Below are 22,127 nucleotides of genomic sequence, written 5' to 3' on the forward strand. Positions count from 1 at the left end.
TATAAAACGTTTATAAATTATTTTAGCAAAATAAAAATTTATAAATGTTTGATACTTCATAGAATAAAAAATTTACTAATTTCTTCCTACAACTATAACTGTTTCTTCACAGCAGAGATAATTATTAAAACTTTTTAAACTGCAGTTTTAATCATTTAAATGAGTGCTGTGTGTCCAGCATCCGTAGCAGTAATGCTAGTAAATCTACTGAATAAAAAACATTAGTTTTAGAAAATAGAAATATATGGGTATTTTTTCTTTCCTATTTTAGTGAAATACTTTGTTCTACTTTGTAAAATTAAAGGTAAACTCCAGAGAAGTAGTTATACAGTGTTTTAAATGAGAGTTTTAGCTGTTTGGCTCCATTCAGCTCCATGCATTGAGGACTCCCTTGCGGGCTCCCTCTAGCGGTGATGGGGTATAATGTGATATAGCGGGAGAGGGGGCGGGGCTCTACATAACCCGGATGAGACTGAACTTCCGGGGTCTGTAGCTGGAGCGCCGGAGGAAGTGCAGGATCAGCTGAACTACAGAAGGTATGGAGAAGTTTCTCTCTCTCCTGTTGGAGGTTGTTTGATGTGTTGTAACAGTAAAAAGGTCATTATTGTTCTGTGATTTTATGTTGAACTACAATTCTCTGCATCAACAAGAGAACTGCGTGTTTTTATTAATTGTCCCTCCGCGCCCCCCGTAGCTCCAGAGGAGCTTGAGTGCAGCACAGGAGGTAAACAGAGCTGAGGAGCTCCGTGAAAAAGTGCTGTTTTAAGCAAACATAAGTATTTTTTAGAAAATTACTGGCAAAATGAGCTCTTATATCAGTTCTAGTCACTCTTCTGTGCATTTTTAGCGGGTGTTAAAGCATATTTTGCCTAATAATTAATTATTTCTGCCCCGGTCAGGTTATCAGCTCTGAGGTACAGCTGTTTCAGCACCAAAACACTACATGTGACTGAGCCTGAAAATGTGTGTTCATGTGCTGTATTTACTTTTGTTTCATATTTTATACATATATGTGCAGTTACAGATGCTTAATAATCGTTTGGGATTATTTTTTGTGTATGTGCAGGTATGTTGTGGTTCTGTTTATTTAATTAATGTAAATGTTCAGTTCTGGACCACATGTCTTCAGCTCTTACCACGTTTAACCAAGAACGATCTAGAAAAAAGGGCTGAAGAGGGATATTTATTAACAAGAGCAGTTTTGTTAAAATGATACAGCAACTGTATAGAGGAGTACATCACTAATATTGAAGGAGTGTTAAGGTTTTAGCCAACTTTAGCTAACCTTGCTAATGCTAGCTAGCTGGCGCTAGCCCCACTCTCCAAGCCCGATGAACAGTGCTGCTAATGCTGCAGGTTAGCTAGTTATAACTTACAAATTCAGTCTAGGTTAGCTATTTAAATTAAAGCTAGGTTAGCTACACATAACTTGTAAATTAAAACCATATCAGTTAGTTATAACTTATAAATTAAATCTAGGTTAGCTAGTTGTAATAATTTATAATATAATAATAATTATAATAATGTATTATAACTTATGAAGTTTAAAAATAAAGCTAGGTTAGCTAGTTATAACTAATAAATTAAAGCTAGGTTAGCTAGTTATAACTTATAAATTAAAGCTAGGTTAGCTAGTTATAATAATTTTTAATATAATTTATAATTTATATAATTAAAAAAATAAAGCTATGTTAGCTAGTTATTACTTGTCAACAGTGCTGCTAATGCTTTACAATTTTTTTAAAGAACTAAGGTTTCCAGAATTATATATTTATGTAGGTACATAATGTTCACCAGGCTTTTTAGAGTTTTTTTTTTAACAGTGTTGCTAATGCTGCTAGCTCGACTCTAAAAAGGTTAGCTAATGTTGGCTAAAACCTTAACAGTCCTTCGATATTAGTGATGTACTCCTCTATGCAGTTGCTGTGTCCTTTTAACAAACTGTTCTTGTTAATAAACATCCCTCTTCAGCCCTTTTTTCTAAATCGTTCGTGGTTAAACGTGGTAATAGCTGAAGATATGTGCTCCACACCATTGTTGAGTGTGGACTTACTTCTACCTCCTCCCATCACAGGCTCACTTTCAATTAGAAATGGCAGTCGTGTGAAAAGAGCCTGTAGGCCTTTTTATAGTTGTTATAGTTATAGTTGTGTCATTTTGAATTTGGTGACATGTTGTGTATTTCCATATTTGGGGTTCCATGTCTGAACTGTTTTTGTAAATGGCAAAAATGATCTGGCTTTTCAACAACTCACCTCTATCACATTCTGTGTTAAATACACATGTTTAGGATTCTGTACATTTTAATCTGTGTACTTTTTCCTCCTAAACATCACTGGACCCTCTGAATTACGAGATTGTTTAAGTGTAGTAATTAGAATATTGCTGGTGTTAAGCTAATGCTACAGTGCACTGAACTGACCTCACAGCACAGCAGTACAGAGTGTGATGGGACTATCAGAGATATGACACTGGCTGTAGAGCTCCGGTCAGATCACGATTTGGATTATTCTTCTTCTTCACAGAGGATCATTCAAAGTATCTCAATATCTTCAAATCAAATCAAAGTATTTAAACATGTGAAAACTTTTTCAGTCTGGTGATGTTGAGCAGTGTAGTCTGTGTTATGCTGTCTGTACAACTACATGACTACAGTACTTTTAACAGACTAAAGTCTGACTTTTCCCATCTAAAGACAAATCACAGACTTTTTACACAATACTTTTTTTTTCTCACTATATTCAAAGGATTTTGATCTACATATACAAAAAAAACATGTCTTGAACTCAGGTGTGCCCATCAATGTTGGCCTGAAGCTAATGTGGTGGAAAATAATGAACTGTTATCAGGAGTTGTAAAAAAAAATCAGGTTTGGTTAATATGTATGAGATCTTTTATAAACTAGTGTAAAGGAAAAAGCTTTGGACAGCATTGGTCACGTCATCAATGTAGAATGAATCAAGCATAGGCACTGTGATTCAAAGTAATGCGTGTTGTTTTTTCGGCACATGTGTTACGACCTGGTCTAGGTCAGCCTGTAACATAGAAAAAAGAGCCCCCCATGCCCTCCTGGTTCCCCAACCACACATACTCCTGTTAGTCAAAAGGTTTAGTTTATTTAACAAATTGTAAAGAATACAAGGCTTAGGTCAAAGGGGAGGCAACAGTTAGGGATGAAAGAAAAAAATAATAAACAAAACAAAACTAATTTAAAGATTAAGAAAACAAACTTACCTAACAAAGAAAAGAAAAAGAAATACAAATCTCTAACCTAACTCCCTAATTAAACAAACCAAGAGAAAACATAGAAAAATAAACTCTTTCTCCCACTGAGAGAACTTGTAAGAATAAGCTTATTTTCTCCCCACTGAGAGACCAGACACAACAGTGTTCACACCAAAGAAGCTTAAGCTTAAGATTTAGGGGTAACATCACTACTTCTTTCTTTATTTCTTTCTTTAAGTTCTCAGTTTCTAGTGAGACCAGAACAGAATCTGTCTGAACAGTGGGCAGTCCTTATAAAGGCGCTAAACAGGTGGCTAGATGACCACCAGCGCCCCCCTTTTATGGTAATATGAAGATGTCCCAGTAGTTTTGTCTGTATAGTGTAACTGATTTAGGCAGTTCTCTTAAGTTTATTGACCTGCTTTTTATTATTCAATGGCATTTTTCTTTGTGTTTCTCAGAAATGAAAATGTTCTCCTAAAATTCATCACCAACAACTAGGATATTTATCAAAGAGCAGTGTTAAACTGCTGAATGAGGTGAAGCACAAGCCATCCAGAAGAATCTCCAGAACACGCTGAAACAGTTTGCTACATTTAATAGACAATTGAAGCCAAGTCCCGACATGGAGAAACATCAGCACTCTGTCAAGAGTTTTACTAAACAGAGTGATCTCAAAAAACACCAGCGCATTCACACAGGAGAGAAACCGTATCACTGCTCAGACTGGGAAGAGTTTTAATCATCAGAGTAATCTCAAAAATCACCAGCGCATTCACACAGGAGAGAAACCGTATCACTGCTCAGACTGTGGAAAGAGATTTACTACACAGAGTCATCTCAAAATTCACCAGCACATTCACACAGGAGAGAAACCGTATCACTGCTCAGACTGTGGAAAGAGTTTTAATCAACAGAGTCATCTCAAAAATCACCAGCGCATTCACACAGGAGAGAAACCGTATTACTGCTCAGACTGTGGGAAGAGTTTTACTGAACAGAGTAGTTTCAAAAAACACCAGCGCATTCACACAGGAGAGAAACCGAATTACTGCTCAGACTGTGGGAAGAGTTTTACTCTACAGAGTCATCTCCAACAACACCAGCGCATTCACACAGGAGAGAAACCGTATCACTGCTCAGACTGTGGGAAGAGATTTATTGAACAGAGTACTCTCAAACGACACCAGCGCATTCACACAGGAGAGAAACCGTATTACTGCTCAGACTGTGGAAAGAGTTTTAATAGACTGGAGACTCTAAAACTGCATCAGAGCATTCACACAGGAGAGAAACCGTATTACTGCTCAGACTGTGGGAAGAGTTTTACTCAACAGAGTACTCTCCAAATACACCAGCGCATTCACACTGGAGAGAAACCGTATTACTGCTCAGACTGTGGGAAGAGTTTTACTCAACAGAGTCATCTCAAAATACATCAGAGCATTCACACAGGAGAGAAACCGTATTACTGCTCAGACTGTGGGAAGAGTTTTACTCAACAGAGTACTCTCCAAATACACCAGCGCATTCACACAGGAGAGAAACCGTATCACTGCTCAGACTGTTGGAAGAGTTTTACTCAACAGAATAATCTTCGAAAACACCAGCGCATTCACACAGGAGAGAAACCGTTTTATTTCTCAGATTGTGGGAAGAGTTTTACTCAACAGAGTAAACTCAAAAAACACCAGCGCATTCACACAGGAGAGAAAACTCCATCTTAGATCAGTTTGAAGGCAATTAAAAGTGCAAATCGTAAGTCTTTCAGACAGAACACCTTATCCTACACAAATGTTTAACTTTCTCACTTGGGACACGTTCCACCAGAAACAAACATGAACTGCATTTAACAATGGATTTTACAGGTTCAGCAAAATTAATCTTATCCAGCGATCATGTTTATTGCATTCCATGTTATGTTTTTTTTGTATGTTCAATATTCCAGGACATTCTTCGTGAGACAGAGCTCAGTTTTTAGGTAGTTACGGTAGGAGTTCAGTTCTGAAAAAGGGAAAAAACGAAGTCTTTAAAATTTAGATGTGATAGTTAGAGTAGGATTCTTAGCTGGCAACTAAACATTTCGACCAAATCGTCAGAGCTTATGATTTGAATGCTTTTAATGTCCTTTCTACACTGTAAAACCCAATAAGTTAAGTTAACTCAAAAAATTTGGTGAAACTGATTACATAAAAATTATTAATTGATAGTAACTCAACTTTGTAAGTTAAAGAAACTGTCTTATTTAAGTACCATTTACTAAATACTTTTAAGTTATAATAACTTGCAATTTTACATAGAAGAAACTCTCTTATTTAAGTACCTTGAACTAAAAAATTTTAAGCTATATGAACTTACAATTTCACTTAGAAGAAACTCTCTTATTTAAGTACCTTGTACTAAGTAATTTTAAGCTATATGAACTTACAATTTTTAGTAGAATAAACTTTCTTATTTAAGTACCTTCTACAAAGTAATTTTAAGTTACATTACCTTACACTTGTAATCTAAATAAATACTTTTTATTGAGTTATCATTACTAGATAATTTTAAGTTCAAAGTACACAATTAAATCATGTATAGGTAACGAAATCTTTTTATTGCATTTACTTGAAAACATTTCTCGTTAAAACAACAACAAAAAAAAAAAAACTAATTCACAGTAGTTTAAAAACGTTTTTTGAACCTGTTAGAAATGTACAGGGGTTAGACAATGAAACTGAAACACCTGTCCTTATTTTAGTGTGGGAGGTTTCATGGTTAAATTGGAGCAGCCTGATGTCCAATCTTCATTAATTGCACATTGCACCAGTAAGAGCAGAGTGTGAATGTTCAATTACGTTTACGCATCTGTGACCAAGACAGCAAGTCTGTGGTCTAAAACCAGGTGTTTCAGTTTCATTGTCCAACACCTGTATTTACTTGAACACATTTTAAAATAAAAACAAATATGTCAACAGTTAACTAACTTTTTATTTACACATACAATGAAAAACTATAAAAATAGAAATTACTTGAATTAATCACAAACAGTACATAAGGAAATTCCTGAGGAAATGGATCAATCATTTTTAGAAGTGGAGAATACGAAAAAAAAAAGTATAAAAAAATGTGTCAAATAATCAGGTCACAACAATAAATAAATATATATATATATATATATATATATATATAAAGCTTAATTATACAGCCTTTTAACACAAGGATTTCTAAAGTGTGGCTTCTCTAATAGAAAAAGTGAGCACCAAAAAAAAAAAAAAAACCCTTCCTCTAATAATTCATTGTTTTTGCAGAATGACGCATTAGGGGTTTTGTGTGGCAATGCAAAAATAAATTAATAAAATACATTAAAAAAAAATCCCACTTCAAGAGTAACTCACTAAAACCAAGTTGAACATCATTGCTGTCCAATGCAACTTCACAGGAGAGAGGGAGAGAAAAAAACTTATTATGGTATGGTCATTTTGGAAAATTTCTACAGGGCAATTAATAAATACATTTTGACAGCGTAAGGCAGGGTTGCTAAACCTCTCCATATTGGCCCAGTGTGGCTGCAGATTTTTATTCAAACCAACCAGCAACACACCTGATTCTACTAGTTTAATCCATTAGTCAGTCTTCAAACAAATGAGAACATGAGCTTCTGCTTTGCAGGAAAAAAAAAAAACAACCTGCAGTCACACCAGCCCAATGTGGACAGAGTCGACACCCCTGGTGTAAGGGACAGTTTTGTGTGTTTAAATTACATAGTTTAAAAAAAAACTGGACAGTCACTGGACAGTTTTTTTCTGCATCTGGTGAATAATAGTCCCATTAATATAATTTGTACTTTTGGGCATAATATTATTGAATCATCAAAATCATCTTTACTCCCCTGACATTTTTTTTTAACACAACACCAGACTAATTTTAACACAACCTCCACTCATAGTTCAGTCTAGTTAACACAAAATAAACTTGATGATCATAGCAGTAGAAAATGTACAGCACTGGCTACATTCATACAGCAGGTAAAATGGACCAAATACAATTTTCCCTAATATGTATCATTTTTGTCTGACATTCAATTCCAATTTGGCACACATTGATATGTGGTAATGAAAATCATTAAAATTTAAAATTGAAGTTTAACGCAAGAAAGTAACTCATAACACTAGCGCTCATTTCTTTCTTATTATTCCTTTAAAATTGAACAAGAAAATAACATTTGGGCCACGCTACCTGCTCTCCACCGGTTTTGCACTGGTAAAACTGTTTTTTTCTGCAAGTAAAACCAAGAACACATACAATACATAGGTATAAAAAGTATTGGGATCCTTACAGAAGCTTTTATGGCATTGCTTTCAGCAGATTGAGAGTCCTGCTGGTAGTGATGAGCAGAGCGCTGAACACTTCTGTGCACTACTCCCTTCAGCAATCAGAAAACCAAACTCTAACATAACATGGCTGGACACATGGGACTGAATGTAATAACTGAACCATGTCCAGACACTTGCATGAATTAGCAACGGTGTAACATTTCTTCATACTTCAATTTACTCCACTGCCAACAGCTCGTTTTTAAGGGTCAACACTCTGGGCCTCAACTTTCCATCCTCCAGTCCCATCAAGACTTTCTGGGTGAAGTCAAAAGTGTTTGCTAACTCTTTTGGGTAACTTAGATGCAGTGCGTACATAAGTCCAAAAAGCGTGACAAATGCATCAGCTAATGTGGGGTGTTCGATAACAATGTTACCCTCAAGCACAACTGCAATCCTCTCTGGACACAATGGCGTGGCATCAGTTGAATTGGCACTGATTGAGAGGAGACCAATTGGCATGTCATCAATGTCGGGTTCATCAGATTGGGACACCTGAAGAGAGATGTATTGTGTTACTTTATCTTTCCAAAGGCAAAAAAAAAAAAAAAAAAAATCTAAAAACTACATAACATCATAGCATAAAATAAAACATAAAACGTGACATCAACTGGTGTATGTATAAACAAACATTTGGACATTTTATAATTGTCATGTAATTTTTTATGGATGATATAGTCCCAGGATTAATCATGAGAAACATTTATCACGTATTTGTGTACACAAATATACATATTACGTATATTTGATTGTTTTAAAATTAAGTCAGCTCAATCACGTTAATGAGCTCTCCTTCCAAATTGATCAGAAAGGATCCTAATTTTTGGGTAGCGCATCAGATCATATTTACCAAATAATTATATTTGATTTACACATGTTCACTTCCTACTCTCCTCTCTCAGATGGAGCAGACAGGAGAAACAGTGTACCTGTTTAAAAGTCCTCACTTACACATGCAAATAAACACTACGCTATTATCAATTTTGTCAAAAACGATTGTCATGTTTATCGTATGATAAATCGATAACGAAATTATGCACCAGGCTTAGTTAGAGTTTTTTTACTGCTTGAAGAAGGGCAAGAAAATATCATTGATATCATATCGTATCACAATGTTTTGCACCCCCAATATATTTTTATTCAGATTTTATAACATGGATTAGAGTATCAGCTACATAAGCCTACAGACAAATTTATTTAAAATGTAGGTACACGTCAATGAAGAAAAGAAGAAATAGCTTTAATCTGCCTTCCAGAGAAGAGAAATTGAGGTTTAAGTGGACAAGAAACACCATGGATTTTTTTTACAGGTTTTCTACAGAATTAAACATGCTGGAATTCACTTTGGGGAAATTTTAGATAAAAAATATTTACATGGTAAATTACAATATTTTATTTGCTATTATTGAATAATTTAGCTTTAGATTGCTGTTGCCCCTATGGTAGTGATAACATCACAAGTTTTGTTAGTAGAAATTCGTAGATATATCGTTAGACAGATAACTGCCTTTTTAAAAAACATGAAGCCATGATGGCTGATACTTGCCAATATTTCAAACAGATATTTATTGTAGGCTGGAAAAGTACCAATTGATGCTGGATGTGCTGCTACAATTGGCCAACACTGGCAGTGCTACTTTAAAATGTATTAACTTAAGCACATGTGTAATATTGGATATCGGCTCAAAATTCCCACATCAGTTCATCTCTATTATGGGTGTTTGGATGGATGTCTTGCATTTAGCCTTGTCAATTATACCTCTTTTGCACAGTGGAGCTGTGTCTAGGTGGTGGATATGGGTTAAAGATCAAGACCCTGACAATTTTGTCTTCCCCATTTTGTTAAAAAAAAATAAATAAATAAAAAACTGCTCAAGCAGGACTGTCCATTTCTTTTTATTTAGTGTGACTCCTTGTAACTGAGTACATTATATTACTTATTCTCTGTGTTTATTATCTGTGTGGATGTAATCTATATCATTGGTTCGCTGCTCAAAGTTCTACACAAAAACAAAAATGTCCTTGTCATCATGCAGATTAGGTTGGATACTAATAACCATTATTACAATTGATTTTATGATTAACAAAACAGCATGCTTACTTACATTCCACGTCTTCAGAAAACTGGAGTCGTCCTCATGAAGACAGCAGCACGTCTGACGTGCACATCAACTTGCTCCTTAAGCATGAAAACATTTTTTAACTTTTGGTCATGCTTGTCATTACAGCCACACTCCACTATGATTACGTTATACTATAACCATGTATTTATAAATAAAATGTAATCAAACAAATGCTATAATACACCATAGCATATTATTCAGGTATCACAAAGTGCAACCAACTGACCTGGAGGTCATATATTCTGAAGAGCTGACACAGAACTTCAGACACTTTTCCAGCACGTCCTGCTTTAATCCTGAACAAGCTCAGAAGATGAGGGGCATGTCGGTCCAACTCAGCATAGAAGTGGTTTTTTAGGTTGACGTTTGTAATTCTATGAAATTCTGCACAGATCTGCAAAAAAAAAAAGTTCAGGTCAGAATATATGTGCGTAGTGCATGTTGTCCTGTAGAGAAAAAAAATACTGGCAAACACGTTCATATCACATTTATTGGAAAATATGCAAATTTCTCTACCATACTGTAAATATGGGTAAAAAGATACGATCACTACGCACAAATTTTGGTACACACAGTGGCCATGAAAGAAAGGACAGTATCTGCTATAAATCTGATACAAGATATTGAATTAGTGTAGTAAGGAAAATATTTTTACCTGTGAATCTACTTTTAAGGCAGGCCAGCGTTCCAGAACATCACCCACACGAGTTTGTAATATTTTTGTTTGTTTGTGATTAAATTTGTAATGGATGAACGATAAACGCAAATATGATTAATAATAATTATTAAAATCCCAACCAAGGCATTTTTCGCCCTAAATGTTTATTTTCTTAAAGGATATACTGCTAAATATGCTAAATAAGTGAAAAGCAGATATTTTAAGCTTTAAATGGTATATTGTATATCTATATTGAGCCTATAACTGTTCATAACTATTCAGAAACAAAACTACATATGAAATATTATAAATTTCTGGCCCTCCGGCGGGCCAGGGCGTGTTTAGAGGTTAAAAAATAAATAAAAGAAAGGGGTTAAAGGCGGGAGCTGGCTCAGCTATAAAGCATCTGGGGCTAGCTAGCTAAGCTAAGCTAAGCTAGCGCCAGAAGCCCTATTAGCGATAGCTTTTTAAAATTAATAATACATTTAATAAACTTTTCTATTTTTATATAACGATTTTAACCAATGTTAGCCCCCAACATTTAAATGTATGAACGTTTTGTCTCATCTTAAGGCGGGAGGTGGCCTGACAAGAAGGCTTAGCTAGCCGAAAATAAGGGGTGGCCGTAATAGGGGCCTGCTAGCTAGTAAGCTAACGTTAGCGCTAGCTAGCTAGCTAACAATTTTAGCTAATGTTACCCCACGACATTTAAAATATATGCACAGCTGATTCAGCAATGTAAACTCTGAGACAATGAAAAATAATGAATTAAATATTAATATGCTGGCTTCTACTAGTTTAGCTAGCTAGTTAGCGTTAGCTAGTTTAGCTAGCTAGTTTAGCGTTAGCTACTTTAGCTAGCTAGCTATCAGTTTCCACCATTGAGATGGCAGAGAAAATTTTAACTCACAATACATACATAAATATTAGCAAATAATGTATTAAATATTCAATGTAGTACACGAGGTAGCTAAAACACCAGTAAAATATGAATATGGGGCAAAATCACCAGATAACTCACCTCATTCAGGAGCCCAAAAAACAAAATGCCCGCCTGAAGCGAGCAGAGCAAGTATGGCGCACTTGCCCAGGAGAATGTGTAGGAGGAGCTTCGTCAGGTCAGGTGGCATTGCTGTAAAATTATTTGAGTTCAGTGACACAGACAAATTAAAATGATTGAGCACAAAAACCTTAAAATGTTAAAATAGTACAGATTATGTTGAAAATTTGAGTCAAATTAACTTCTTACTTGTATTTGAGTTATTACAACCTATTTAATTTATCAAACTTGTACTGTTCGGGTTTACAGTGTGTGACGCTAGGCTGGTTTTGTACAAGAGACAAGTCCTCGGAGACATCTCTGAAAGCGGACAGCGAAGTGATTATATATTTATCATTGTAGTGAATCACCACTTTCTGCATTGTCAGAAAGTACTCCTCAATGGTCTCCACATCTTGGAGCATGTGAGCGAGGTTGTTACTGAAGAGTAACTGTTTATTTTACCTTAAGTGTATTGACAAACATCTTTCAATTATGATTACTTATCTTAGTATCTGTATTTACATAATCATTGTGTGAAACCTTGTATTCTATATAACCAATACTCACATTGTATTTGATCATTTGTATTACTCACAGTGTATTTTATACACATTTATATAGAAGATTAACCAATACTCACAATACATATTATTTACACATATAGATAAACATTGTTTGATCAGGCATGTGACTAACACATCTATTATGACAAATTAACCCACATGATACATAAGGCATTTACTAACACATAGGATTTAGTATATGGTGGACTAACCACGCGTTATTAACACATTAACATATAACATAAGAAATTTATTCTTGAAGCATTCGTTCACTGCATGACCCTAATTAATGGCCATCAATCATTGACTGGTACACTCTGTATGAACTCGACTGATACACTGTATGAACTAAATTGATACAGAGGAGGCTCTTAGACAAAGCGACCTTCTCTGTGTGGGTGCCTCCCTGAAACCTGCAGCTGCCTCAAAGCGGGGGGTGACGCACACTCACACAGATAGTGCCACGATGTTTCATTCTGGAAGAACACAGTCAAGGCCAAACACTGATGGTCCGGTCAGACACGTGAAATGGATTACTAACACGTGAAATTATGCACACACTAACATGAGATGATTTCAGCAACGCCGCATCAGCAGGTCTCACGTCATTTTGGGTATAAACATGGAGTCAGATTAGAGGGGGGGTCAGAACTTATGCTGGGACGGCTGTCAGACAGTCTTTCATGTGTTGGTTCTCCTGAATATTCAGTACTTTGTAATAAATACTTGGTTTGCTTTCAACTTCACTCCACTGTCTGACTCTCTCTATCAAACGAACACGCAGGGGAGTTGTACCCCGGTCGAGAGGTGGGTGTTGACCCACCTTTCATTTTCTTTTCTACAACAATTTGGTGACCCCGACCTCTGACAACGAGTCTGACGAAGGACAGCATCCGGCACTGATCCACTCACGGCCGAACTTAAAAACACAGGTAAGCAGAGCCGGTTTAATCAAATTCTGCATATTGGCTATTTCAAATTTGAGTGGAGCGGCGCCCTGGCTGCTGTCCGGAGGGAAGCAGGCAGCATACCAAGCTATTTAAATGAGAATAGAAGTTGTTCCTATTCCAGGGTGTTAAACGGTAGACGCTGTACCTACTGAATTTAATGAGAATAGAAGTTGTTCCTATTCCAGGGTGTTAAAAGAGTAGATGCTGTTCCTACTCAAGGGTTAAGGATTGGGAGCTGGCGTGTCCCCCCGGCTTCTGACGAGATGTTCGGATAACGGCCAGGTGTAAGGCTCACCTCGAGATTGATCCGCTCGTAAACTAGCCAGAGTAGACGCTGTTCCTACTCATATCTATTTTAATTCGGTTAAACAGAGCAGAAGTCGTGCCTGCTCGGGTAGTGTCCCTACTTCTCTATTTTAATTCGGAAGAGTAGACGCTGTACCTACTCATATCTATTTTTAATTCGGTTAAAAAGAGCAGAAGGTGTCCCTGCTCGGGTAGACGTAGGACCTACTTCTCTATTTTTAATTCGGATGAGTAGATGCTGTTCCTACTCAAAGTCTCTTATGTTTGTGTTAAAAAATAAGCAGATGTTGTTCCTGCACAAGACATTTGGTAAATAATTAGTAGACGCTGTACCTACTACGAAGTTTTACAAGTTGTTAAATTAAGAGTTATTGCATGATACTGTGGAGGTGCACCTGTGAGTGTGAAAGTGTGCGTGTCCAGTTTTCCTGAGAGAGAAACAGAAAATGTGTATCTTGTGTGGCGGAGAGAAAGAATGTGTGTGTGAGCAGTGACTGAGAAAGGGTATGGCAGCGAATTAGACAGTGTGTGTGCGTATGTGTTGGAGTGTGTGTGAAACTGTGTGTGAGCGGAGCTCCTGTGAGCAGTGTGATTGGTTGAGTGTACGAAATCTTGTGTGACAACGAAATAGGAATGGATGAGTCCCACTGCAGGGGAGGAGTCCAAGGTGAAGTAGGGAAATAGAGTAATACACAGTGAAAATGGGGGACAGAGGTGAACAGGGGGAAAAGGCTTTTGTATGGGTAGATGGATAGATATATATATATAAGAAATATAAGGATATAAAAAACCTAACTATACAAGGTAAAGATCTATCTGTAAACGGAGCAGTGCAGTACATGTTACTAATGGTCATAAATAATTACATAAATAAAAGAGTCAAGTGCGATGACATTTATTACGAAAGTGACTGATGTTACATATAACTATAATATAATATAATATAATATATGCATACGTTATAAGACAGTTCTAAAATAAAATAAAAAAAAAATGTGAAAATGTGAATACCCAATCATGAGTAAAGTGTACTTTAATGTAAGCAAGGTTGGGGAAGTGTTAATATTAATAATTAAGTTGTTGAATAATGGTGTGTGACTGGATAGATAATTAGAGAATTTAGAGAATTTAATAAAGGGATTATGGGGTTGGTTAGCAACACAAATAAAAAAGAAAAGGGAGTCAGAATTGAGGAAAATAATTAGCTTAATTTTGGGTATTGGACTATATCTTGGGGGCCCTAACCTAACAGGGACATATGTCTAACTCTATATTCTATAAGCAAATCTAATAATGAAAAAAAAAAATAATAATAATAATAAAAAAAATAATAAAAATAAAAAAAAAGACTGTGTGTGGCTGCTTCGGAATCGTTCCATATTGCAGAAATACTAAGCCATTTGTGTAAGCCATTTTTGCAATGCTTTGTCAAAACTCAGCAGTAAATTTTTTTCCCTATATAGTTCACTATTAATTATATTATATTATAATAATATTGTACAGAAGATGTATGCTAGAAATCCCAAAATATACTATGCAATGCAGTGCTGTTGTGTCAGATGTCCTCAGAGCAGGACAAATAAACATAGTTTATTGTTTGATTGTTCCATAATCAGTTCAATAAATAGAAAATGCTACATAGTGAATAGTGAATAAGTTAATGAGTGAGCCATTCCAAACACAGCTTTTGTTTCTCTTCCTTCTCTCTTTCTATTTATGTCTTATTTAGACTGACCTGAGTTCAGTCTCAGCTGAATGAGATCTATATAAGATACATGTAATATCTCATTTCTCTATGTTATCATGTATCTCAGTCTATGCTGATATTTTGATTGTCTTAAAAGCGATAGTAGATTTCAGAAACCAGTGAGGAAAGACCTTATTTTTTACTTTTTATTTATTTTATTTTATTTTTTTGAAAAGGAAACTCAGTGTTGCATCTATTTCAAGCTACAGGGAATTGGGTCTCTTTCTGAAAGGGGACATGATCAAATGTATTAAAAAAAATTGAGCTTTCTATTTTGCTTTCAATATGCTTTACTTTCTGCAATGAAGAACTTGCTTTACTTTCTTTCTTTATAGTATTAAATTAGACTAGAAAGAGATCTGGAAAACAGCATAAATTTAGTTGTCATGCTTATACAATGCCACCTATAAAGCAAATGCATTCTGAAATTTTCTGGCTGCAGCATGAACAAAATCAGCTAAGCAATATAAAATTGTTTCATCTGCATAATGGTAAAGTTTGCAATCTGAGAAGCAGAGCCAGCAATATAATTTATGTATATATTAAATAAAACTGGACCGAAACTTAACCTTGTGGTACACCTTTAAGGTACAGATGCCAAATCTGAATAATTATGCATTGACATGCACTGTTTTGGGTCCATTCCAGAGGAGTGTCATCAAAGTCAATCATTTGAGTTAAATTCACGGGGAGAGAAAAGGTGATAATGATGGTAATAAATAAAATATGTATAAAATAATAACAAATAATAAACCATGGGTACTTGGTGCCTTGCACGGGCTTTCAAGGTCAACACCAGAGTGTGAGTTTATGACAGTATGACATACCCGGGTGTGCGTTCCCTAACTGTACCATGCAGGAACACTACAGCACTGAATGTTGATAAAACAGTGCTGCTACGCTGTGTGTGGTTCTGTGGGCTAGGCTGGTTAGCCAAAGACGGGTAAGATCCCAACGTACTACAACGGGACAACCTAAGGCAGGCACAGTCTCGATCTGACCACCACATGCAATTCAACAGACCACGGAGAAAATATCTCTGAGGAGTTAGAGGAGGGGAAGCGCAGCCCAGGGGGAGAGTGAGTGGATGAATGAAGTGATGGGGTGTGTGTCAGTGGAGGCCTGGGCAGGGTAGACCAGCCCAGTGGACAGGGGAAAGACAACAGAGGGTGGAGCAATTTTGTGTTAAGTTTTCTGAAACAGAAATTCTGTTTCAGAAAAAGGGGGAGATGTAAATAGATCACCATTATTCGCCCAGCCATTATTTTTTACTTTTTTCTTGAATTTTTAAACCTATTATTAACTTTTAGTTTTAGTTTTTTTTTCTTACACCAATATTACCACCATTTTTGACCAATCATTATTTTATAGATATAGAGCATTTTTTAAACTTTTAGCTTGTTTATCTTTTAAAGTATGGTTTTAAAAACAACCATTATGCGGATGAGCAATTACTTTCAGCAATATTGTAAAAGTTTTAGCTTTTAAGACAAACTCAATCCTAACTTTAAAATATGAAATGTAGACACAAAATTAAACTTTCACTATTCAACATGTAAGCCATTTTTTTTTAACAAGAAAAACAATGTGTGAGGTTTGATAAATTGCTTAAGGAAGTAGATGTATTGTTGATAATTGTGAAAAGCAATCTGCTTGGCATTGTATATGCATAAATACATATTGAACATATTGATCAGTAAATGAAAAGCATTGTTCGGATTTTATTTGCTATAATAACAAGAACAAAGCAAAGCATAAAATTGTTTATTGATATTGCTAATATTATTGTCTGTAATGGAACGATTGATACAGAGAAAAATAATCACTTTCCACTTATCCCAATTCTTAAAGCACTAAATAAAATCAACTAAATCTAGAAATCAAGTCTTTATAAAATCTTGGGAACTGAAAAAAGTCAGAAACATAATTTCTTATTAAAATAGCACACCGGGGAAATTAAAGTGGCAGGTAAAATAATATAGCCACAAGCGGTGATTCTAAAGTCCAAGCAAAAGTAACCCAAGAAAGCCCAATACATCAATATGGAACCATTCCTGACACAGAAGCCACATTATGTGTAGTTTGTGCTGAGTTTAAAACTTTGGGCCCTGATTTTCTATCAGTCAGTGTGGAGATGAATGGGAGAATAGAGCAGCTGATCATTAAAACTTTGCATGGAGCAATAATAATAAACACGATTCAGATATATTTCCAAATGTTTGTTCCTTTTTTATTATCTATGTAGTATTATCAATACAATATAAGATATGCAGGAAGCATTCAGTGGTAGGTTTAACAGCAGGTGCGTTTAAAGCAGCAGCTTTGGGCTGTGAAGCAGTAAAATATGGTCTGTACGATGATGCTGCAGAGTTGAGGTGTGTTTTGGTGGTGTTTGTGAGAGTGGAAGTGTTTGAGTTTGTGAGTGTGTGCATGCACGAGAAATAGTGTGTGTCTAGTGGTAAACTGGGTGGTGAACATTAGTAGTGTTTGTAAGAGCTAATTTGGATATAATTAGAGCGACAGGGAAGCAGTTACACTAAAAGGGAAAGGGATGTGAACAAAAGGAAGGTAAAAGCAAGTAATTAATGGTGATGATAATTAAATGTTGCAATTTAAAATTGAAAATTCCTAAAAGTTAGGGATTTAAAGAAATGACTAAATGTTACGGATTGAACGCACATTTGACAGTAAAGATCATGAGTGAATATAACTGACAGACAACTGAAGAAGGTAAGACAACAAAAATTGGGCTGAAATCTGTGCACAGACAAAATTTAAATATGAAATAATTAACTTCCAAGGGGAAATTAGAGCTCAAGTTAAGTGTGATAAATGTATTTTAACCATGTATTTTAACTTACAGGAAGGAGACACGGAGGACCCCTAAAAGACTTCCAAAATGAATAGAGAACCTTAAACATGATTATAACGAATACAAAAGTCTCGTTTCAGATCTGTTTACACAGGGGGAGAAGGAGAAAGTGGTGCAAAGGTGGACCAGTCCGGACACAGAGTGAGGGTTCCTCCGCCATTACGCACGAAAGGGGAACGAGCATGGCTGGATTGAGCCTTTCCAGGTGACTGAGAGAACAACGTACCCAGATCAACTGATAGGCGAGGGTTCTACAGCTGTGCAGCAACAGAGATCGCTCCCAGAGCAGCAGGAAGGAGGGGCAGCAGAGCCCCCGCAGCACGGGCATGGCCTGGCCACAGCAGAGAAAAGAGTTTCTCAGAGCGCAGCAGCAGCAGCACACAGCCTGGCTGTGACCAAGTAGAGGAATTGTAAAAAATTGTAAAAAAAAAAAAAAAAAAAAAATACACTCTGTAACCTTAACACTTACACATATAGGGCTATAGGTAACAAGTTTATTAAATACTGGGAAACTTAGAGGGAAAACACATTTATGGTTCAATAATGGCTTGGTACGGAAAAAGGGGGTGGGACAGGTCAAAGTACGGACACAATAACGAACCAGCACTTCCTCTATTTATTCCAATATGGCTCCAGATAATAATAACCGTTGCCCTCATGGGTATAATGATAATAACACTGACCATTGTCTCAAAACAAGAACAACTAACAACGGTAGAGGGAACGATTGTAAACACTTCGGCGATCATACACCCGATAAACGCAAAAACTACAGACCAGCCCACACAGCTTAATAGAACCAAACGATCAACCAACAATCAGCCTAACTCAAAATGCATCAGGCGCTGGGGAGGTATAGAATTAGACTATTATTGGGGTGAGACGACCGCATGGACAGTGAACTTATGCGACGTGGTTACTTGTGGTAAGCAGGGGTCCAAGGGGGAAGCGGTGTACTTGTGTTGGTCCCGTGATGATAATCTTAAGTGTAACCATAAGGGTGATTCTCACGAAGACATTAACATAAAAAGTTTTTCACCTCATTGCAGCATTTTTTTTCAAGTTGAGAAGCTAAAATAGAATGTGTATTTTACTATATTGTTTATTTTTTCATATATTTTTTTAAATAGAATTTTATTATCATTTGAATCATATATGATCCAGAATAATTCTCATTACCGTTACAGTAAATGACGAAGCTAGATCAACGGTTCAAAACATTTTTTGATGATTAATTTCATATTTCCACAACAAATCCCATCAACTTAACAGCACAGTCCTTGACAATTACTTTGATCTTTTTTATTTATTTATTTATAGTTAAGAAATAATTTATTTTTATATTTTTAAAAGTAATGAGTATTAAACCATAACGGTAATGATAATACACAGTGTAACTGAGGACAGTTTTAGCAATATTAACACAGATTTCTCAAAGGGAGAGAATAGTGACCAACTGACCTTATCTCCATTTTGAAGCTTGTCTCTGAAGTGATGCATCATGGGATAGCTGATCAATTTAAAGGCACAGTGTAATTTTTTTAGGGGGGTAAAATCGTGAAACGGTAATGAGAAAAAATTGTTCGGACACAGTTATTTTGTTTAAAATCAAGTAAATTTTTTTGTTCAACACAAAAAATATTTATATTATGTATAAATGTTGATATTTTAAATGACTTTAATCTATTTTATTGATTCGATATGCTTAGTACTTTTAATATGGTTTAACTTAAAATTAGAAAGAAGGGGTACGGACACATAACGGTAATGAGAATTTCCATATATTTTTTATTTAATTTATATAAAAATAATTTTATATGATGATGAAAACAATTGATCCATACAGTACTACCTATTTGCTTTACACACAATATCAGAGTTTTTGTGAATTAAGTACTGATTTTAAAAAATTGTCATGGACATGTTCCCTGCAGCTTCATGAGAATCACCCATAACACCGACCAAGCAGCTTATAAAGCCAGGCCTTTAACAAGTGGGAACACGTAATTAGGTCGACACATGTCAATTGGGATCCAAGCGAACGCTAGGCGACTCGTGAGTGGGAGAAATGAAATAAACTTAACATACAAAGGGATAATGGTGCGATAAATAATCTAATAACCATTGCATTAGAGTGGCAATCCGATCCTAATGGGGAAAAATCTTCGGCATTTTTCATAGGGGTCGGGGTGGATGTAAATGGTAACGACCCTGTCGGATGGATCAAAGTTAGAGTTACAGATAAACCGACCATCGACACCGACGAGGCCACAAACAAACACAATAGACAATAATGGGGGGGATCGGCCTATACTGGAGTGTGAGGAAGAGCAAGAGGAAATGCTGGAAACCGACCAGTCTTGGGGATGACTTTAAGGCAATGATGTCACTTCCTCCTTTGATAGAGTTCGAATTATTAGCCGCCTGGTGGCAGAGGGGCTGTGGGAGAATTTTTCCTGTAAAAAATTGGTTGGAAGGCTGCCAGAACAGGTTTTCGCTCCCACCATTAGCGAAATGTTCACTCACGTGTTGATCAAGTGTTGAACATATGTAAATACATATTTGGAGGAATTACGATGTGTTGACGTATCTGGTTGATACGTCAAAAGGGAGAATTGAAGAGTAACTGTTTATTTTACCTTGGGTGTATTGACAAATATCTTTCAATTAAGATTACTTATCTTAGTATCTATATTTACATAATCATTGTGTGAAACTTTGTATTCTATATGCATAACCAATACTCACATTGTATTTGATCATTTGTATTACTCACAGTGTATTTTACACGCATTTATATAGAAGATTAACCAATACTCACAATATATATTATTTACACATATAGATAAACATTGTTTGATCAGGCATGTGACTAACACATCTATTATGACAAATTAACCCACATGATACATAAGGCATTTACTAACACATAGGATTTAGTATATGGTGGACTAACCACGCGTTATTAACACATTAACATATAACATATGAAATCTATTCTTGAAGCATTCGTTCACTGCATGACCCTAATTAATGGCCATCAATCATTGACTGGTACACTCTGTATGAACTCGACTGATACACTGTATGAACTAAATTGATACAGAGGAGGCTCTTAGACAAAGCGACCTTCTCTGTGTGTGGGTGCCTCCCTGAAACCTGCAGCTGCCTCAAAGCGGGGGGTGATGCACACTCACACAGATAGTGCCACGATGTTTCATTCTGGAAGAACACAGTCAAGGCCAAACACTGATGGTCCGGTCAGACACGTGAAACGGATTACTAACACGTGAAATTATGCATACTAACATGAGATGATTTTAGTAACGCCTCATCAGCAGGTTTCACGTCATTTGGGGTATAAAACATGGAGTCAGATCAGAGGGGGGTCAGAACTTATGCTGGGACGGCTGTTAGACGGTCTTTCATGTGTGGGTTCTCCTGAATATTCAGAGCTTTGTAATAAATACTTGGTTTGCTTTCAACTTCACTCCACTGTCTGACTCTCTATCAAACGAACACGCAGGGGAGTTGTACCCCGGACGAGAGGTGGGGGTAGCCCACCTTTCATTTTCTTTTCTACAACACTAGCTAGGTTAGCTCATTTTAACTACTCTATTTCAGTGTGGAATGTTTGAGCTAGCTACTTTAGGTAATTTTAACTACTTCATTTTAGTGTGGAATGTTTTAGATAGCTTGGTTAGCTAATGTTTGGTAATGTCAACTATGTTTCAGTGTGGAATGATTTAGCTAGCTAGCTAATGTTAACTACATTATTTCAGTGTGGAATATTTTAGTTATCTACTTTAGCTAACTTTATCTACTTTTTTTCAGTTTGGAATGTCTTAGTTAGCTACATTAGCTAATATTAAAGTGGACATGAAACACTTCAATATTTAATATAATTCGCAAGATGAGTTTTTACTCTAACAAATTTTATAAGTTTAACAGTTGTCAGTGAAACTGAGTTAAAATAATAACTAATCTAAATGTCATTTTTTAAGTAAGTGTAGCGCCATCTTGTTCCAGCGCTGTAAGTGACGTCTCGAGGTTGGTTCTCCAACACCTAACATATAAATAACTATTAGCCTACACTAGTTCCTTAATGGATAATAAAAGCCAAACTAAAAATCGATGCAAAGAGGGCACCTTTGTATTGCCCCTGGGTGTAGCAATACTGGGTGTAGTATAATTTTATAGGGTTAGCCGCAATGCTAGGGTTAGTAGCGAGCATTTTCTACACGAAGACTATGGAGGAGAGGGTTGTTGAGTCAGGAGCATTA

General features: G+C 36.1%; 4 protein-coding genes across 4 annotated transcripts in view; 2 read left to right on the forward strand and 2 right to left on the reverse strand.

Annotated features, from left to right (window-relative positions):
• The window catches only part of LOC125801464 (zinc finger protein 239-like), a 98,411-nt gene that overhangs the window by 66,507 nt on the left and 9,777 nt on the right, over positions 1-22,127 (reverse strand). The gene's annotated exons all lie outside the window — the stretch shown is intronic.
• The window catches only part of LOC125801463 (zinc finger protein 239-like), a 430,185-nt gene that overhangs the window by 31,402 nt on the left and 376,656 nt on the right, over positions 1-22,127 (forward strand). The gene's annotated exons all lie outside the window — the stretch shown is intronic.
• The window catches only part of LOC125801314 (zinc finger protein 271-like), an 85,260-nt gene that overhangs the window by 26,894 nt on the left and 36,239 nt on the right, over positions 1-22,127 (reverse strand). The window lies entirely within an intron of this gene.
• Positions 3,852-5,382, forward strand: LOC125801544 (zinc finger protein 239-like; the record flags this gene model as incomplete). The annotated part of the gene is made up of 1 exon (XM_049478367.1): positions 3,852-5,382. A coding segment is annotated over one exon (1,101 nt), but the record flags the coding sequence as incomplete, so codon positions are not given.

This window comes from Astyanax mexicanus, chromosome 4 (genome assembly GCF_023375975.1).
Source record: "Astyanax mexicanus isolate ESR-SI-001 chromosome 4, AstMex3_surface, whole genome shotgun sequence".
NCBI lineage: Eukaryota > Metazoa > Chordata > Actinopteri > Characiformes > Acestrorhamphidae > Astyanax > Astyanax mexicanus.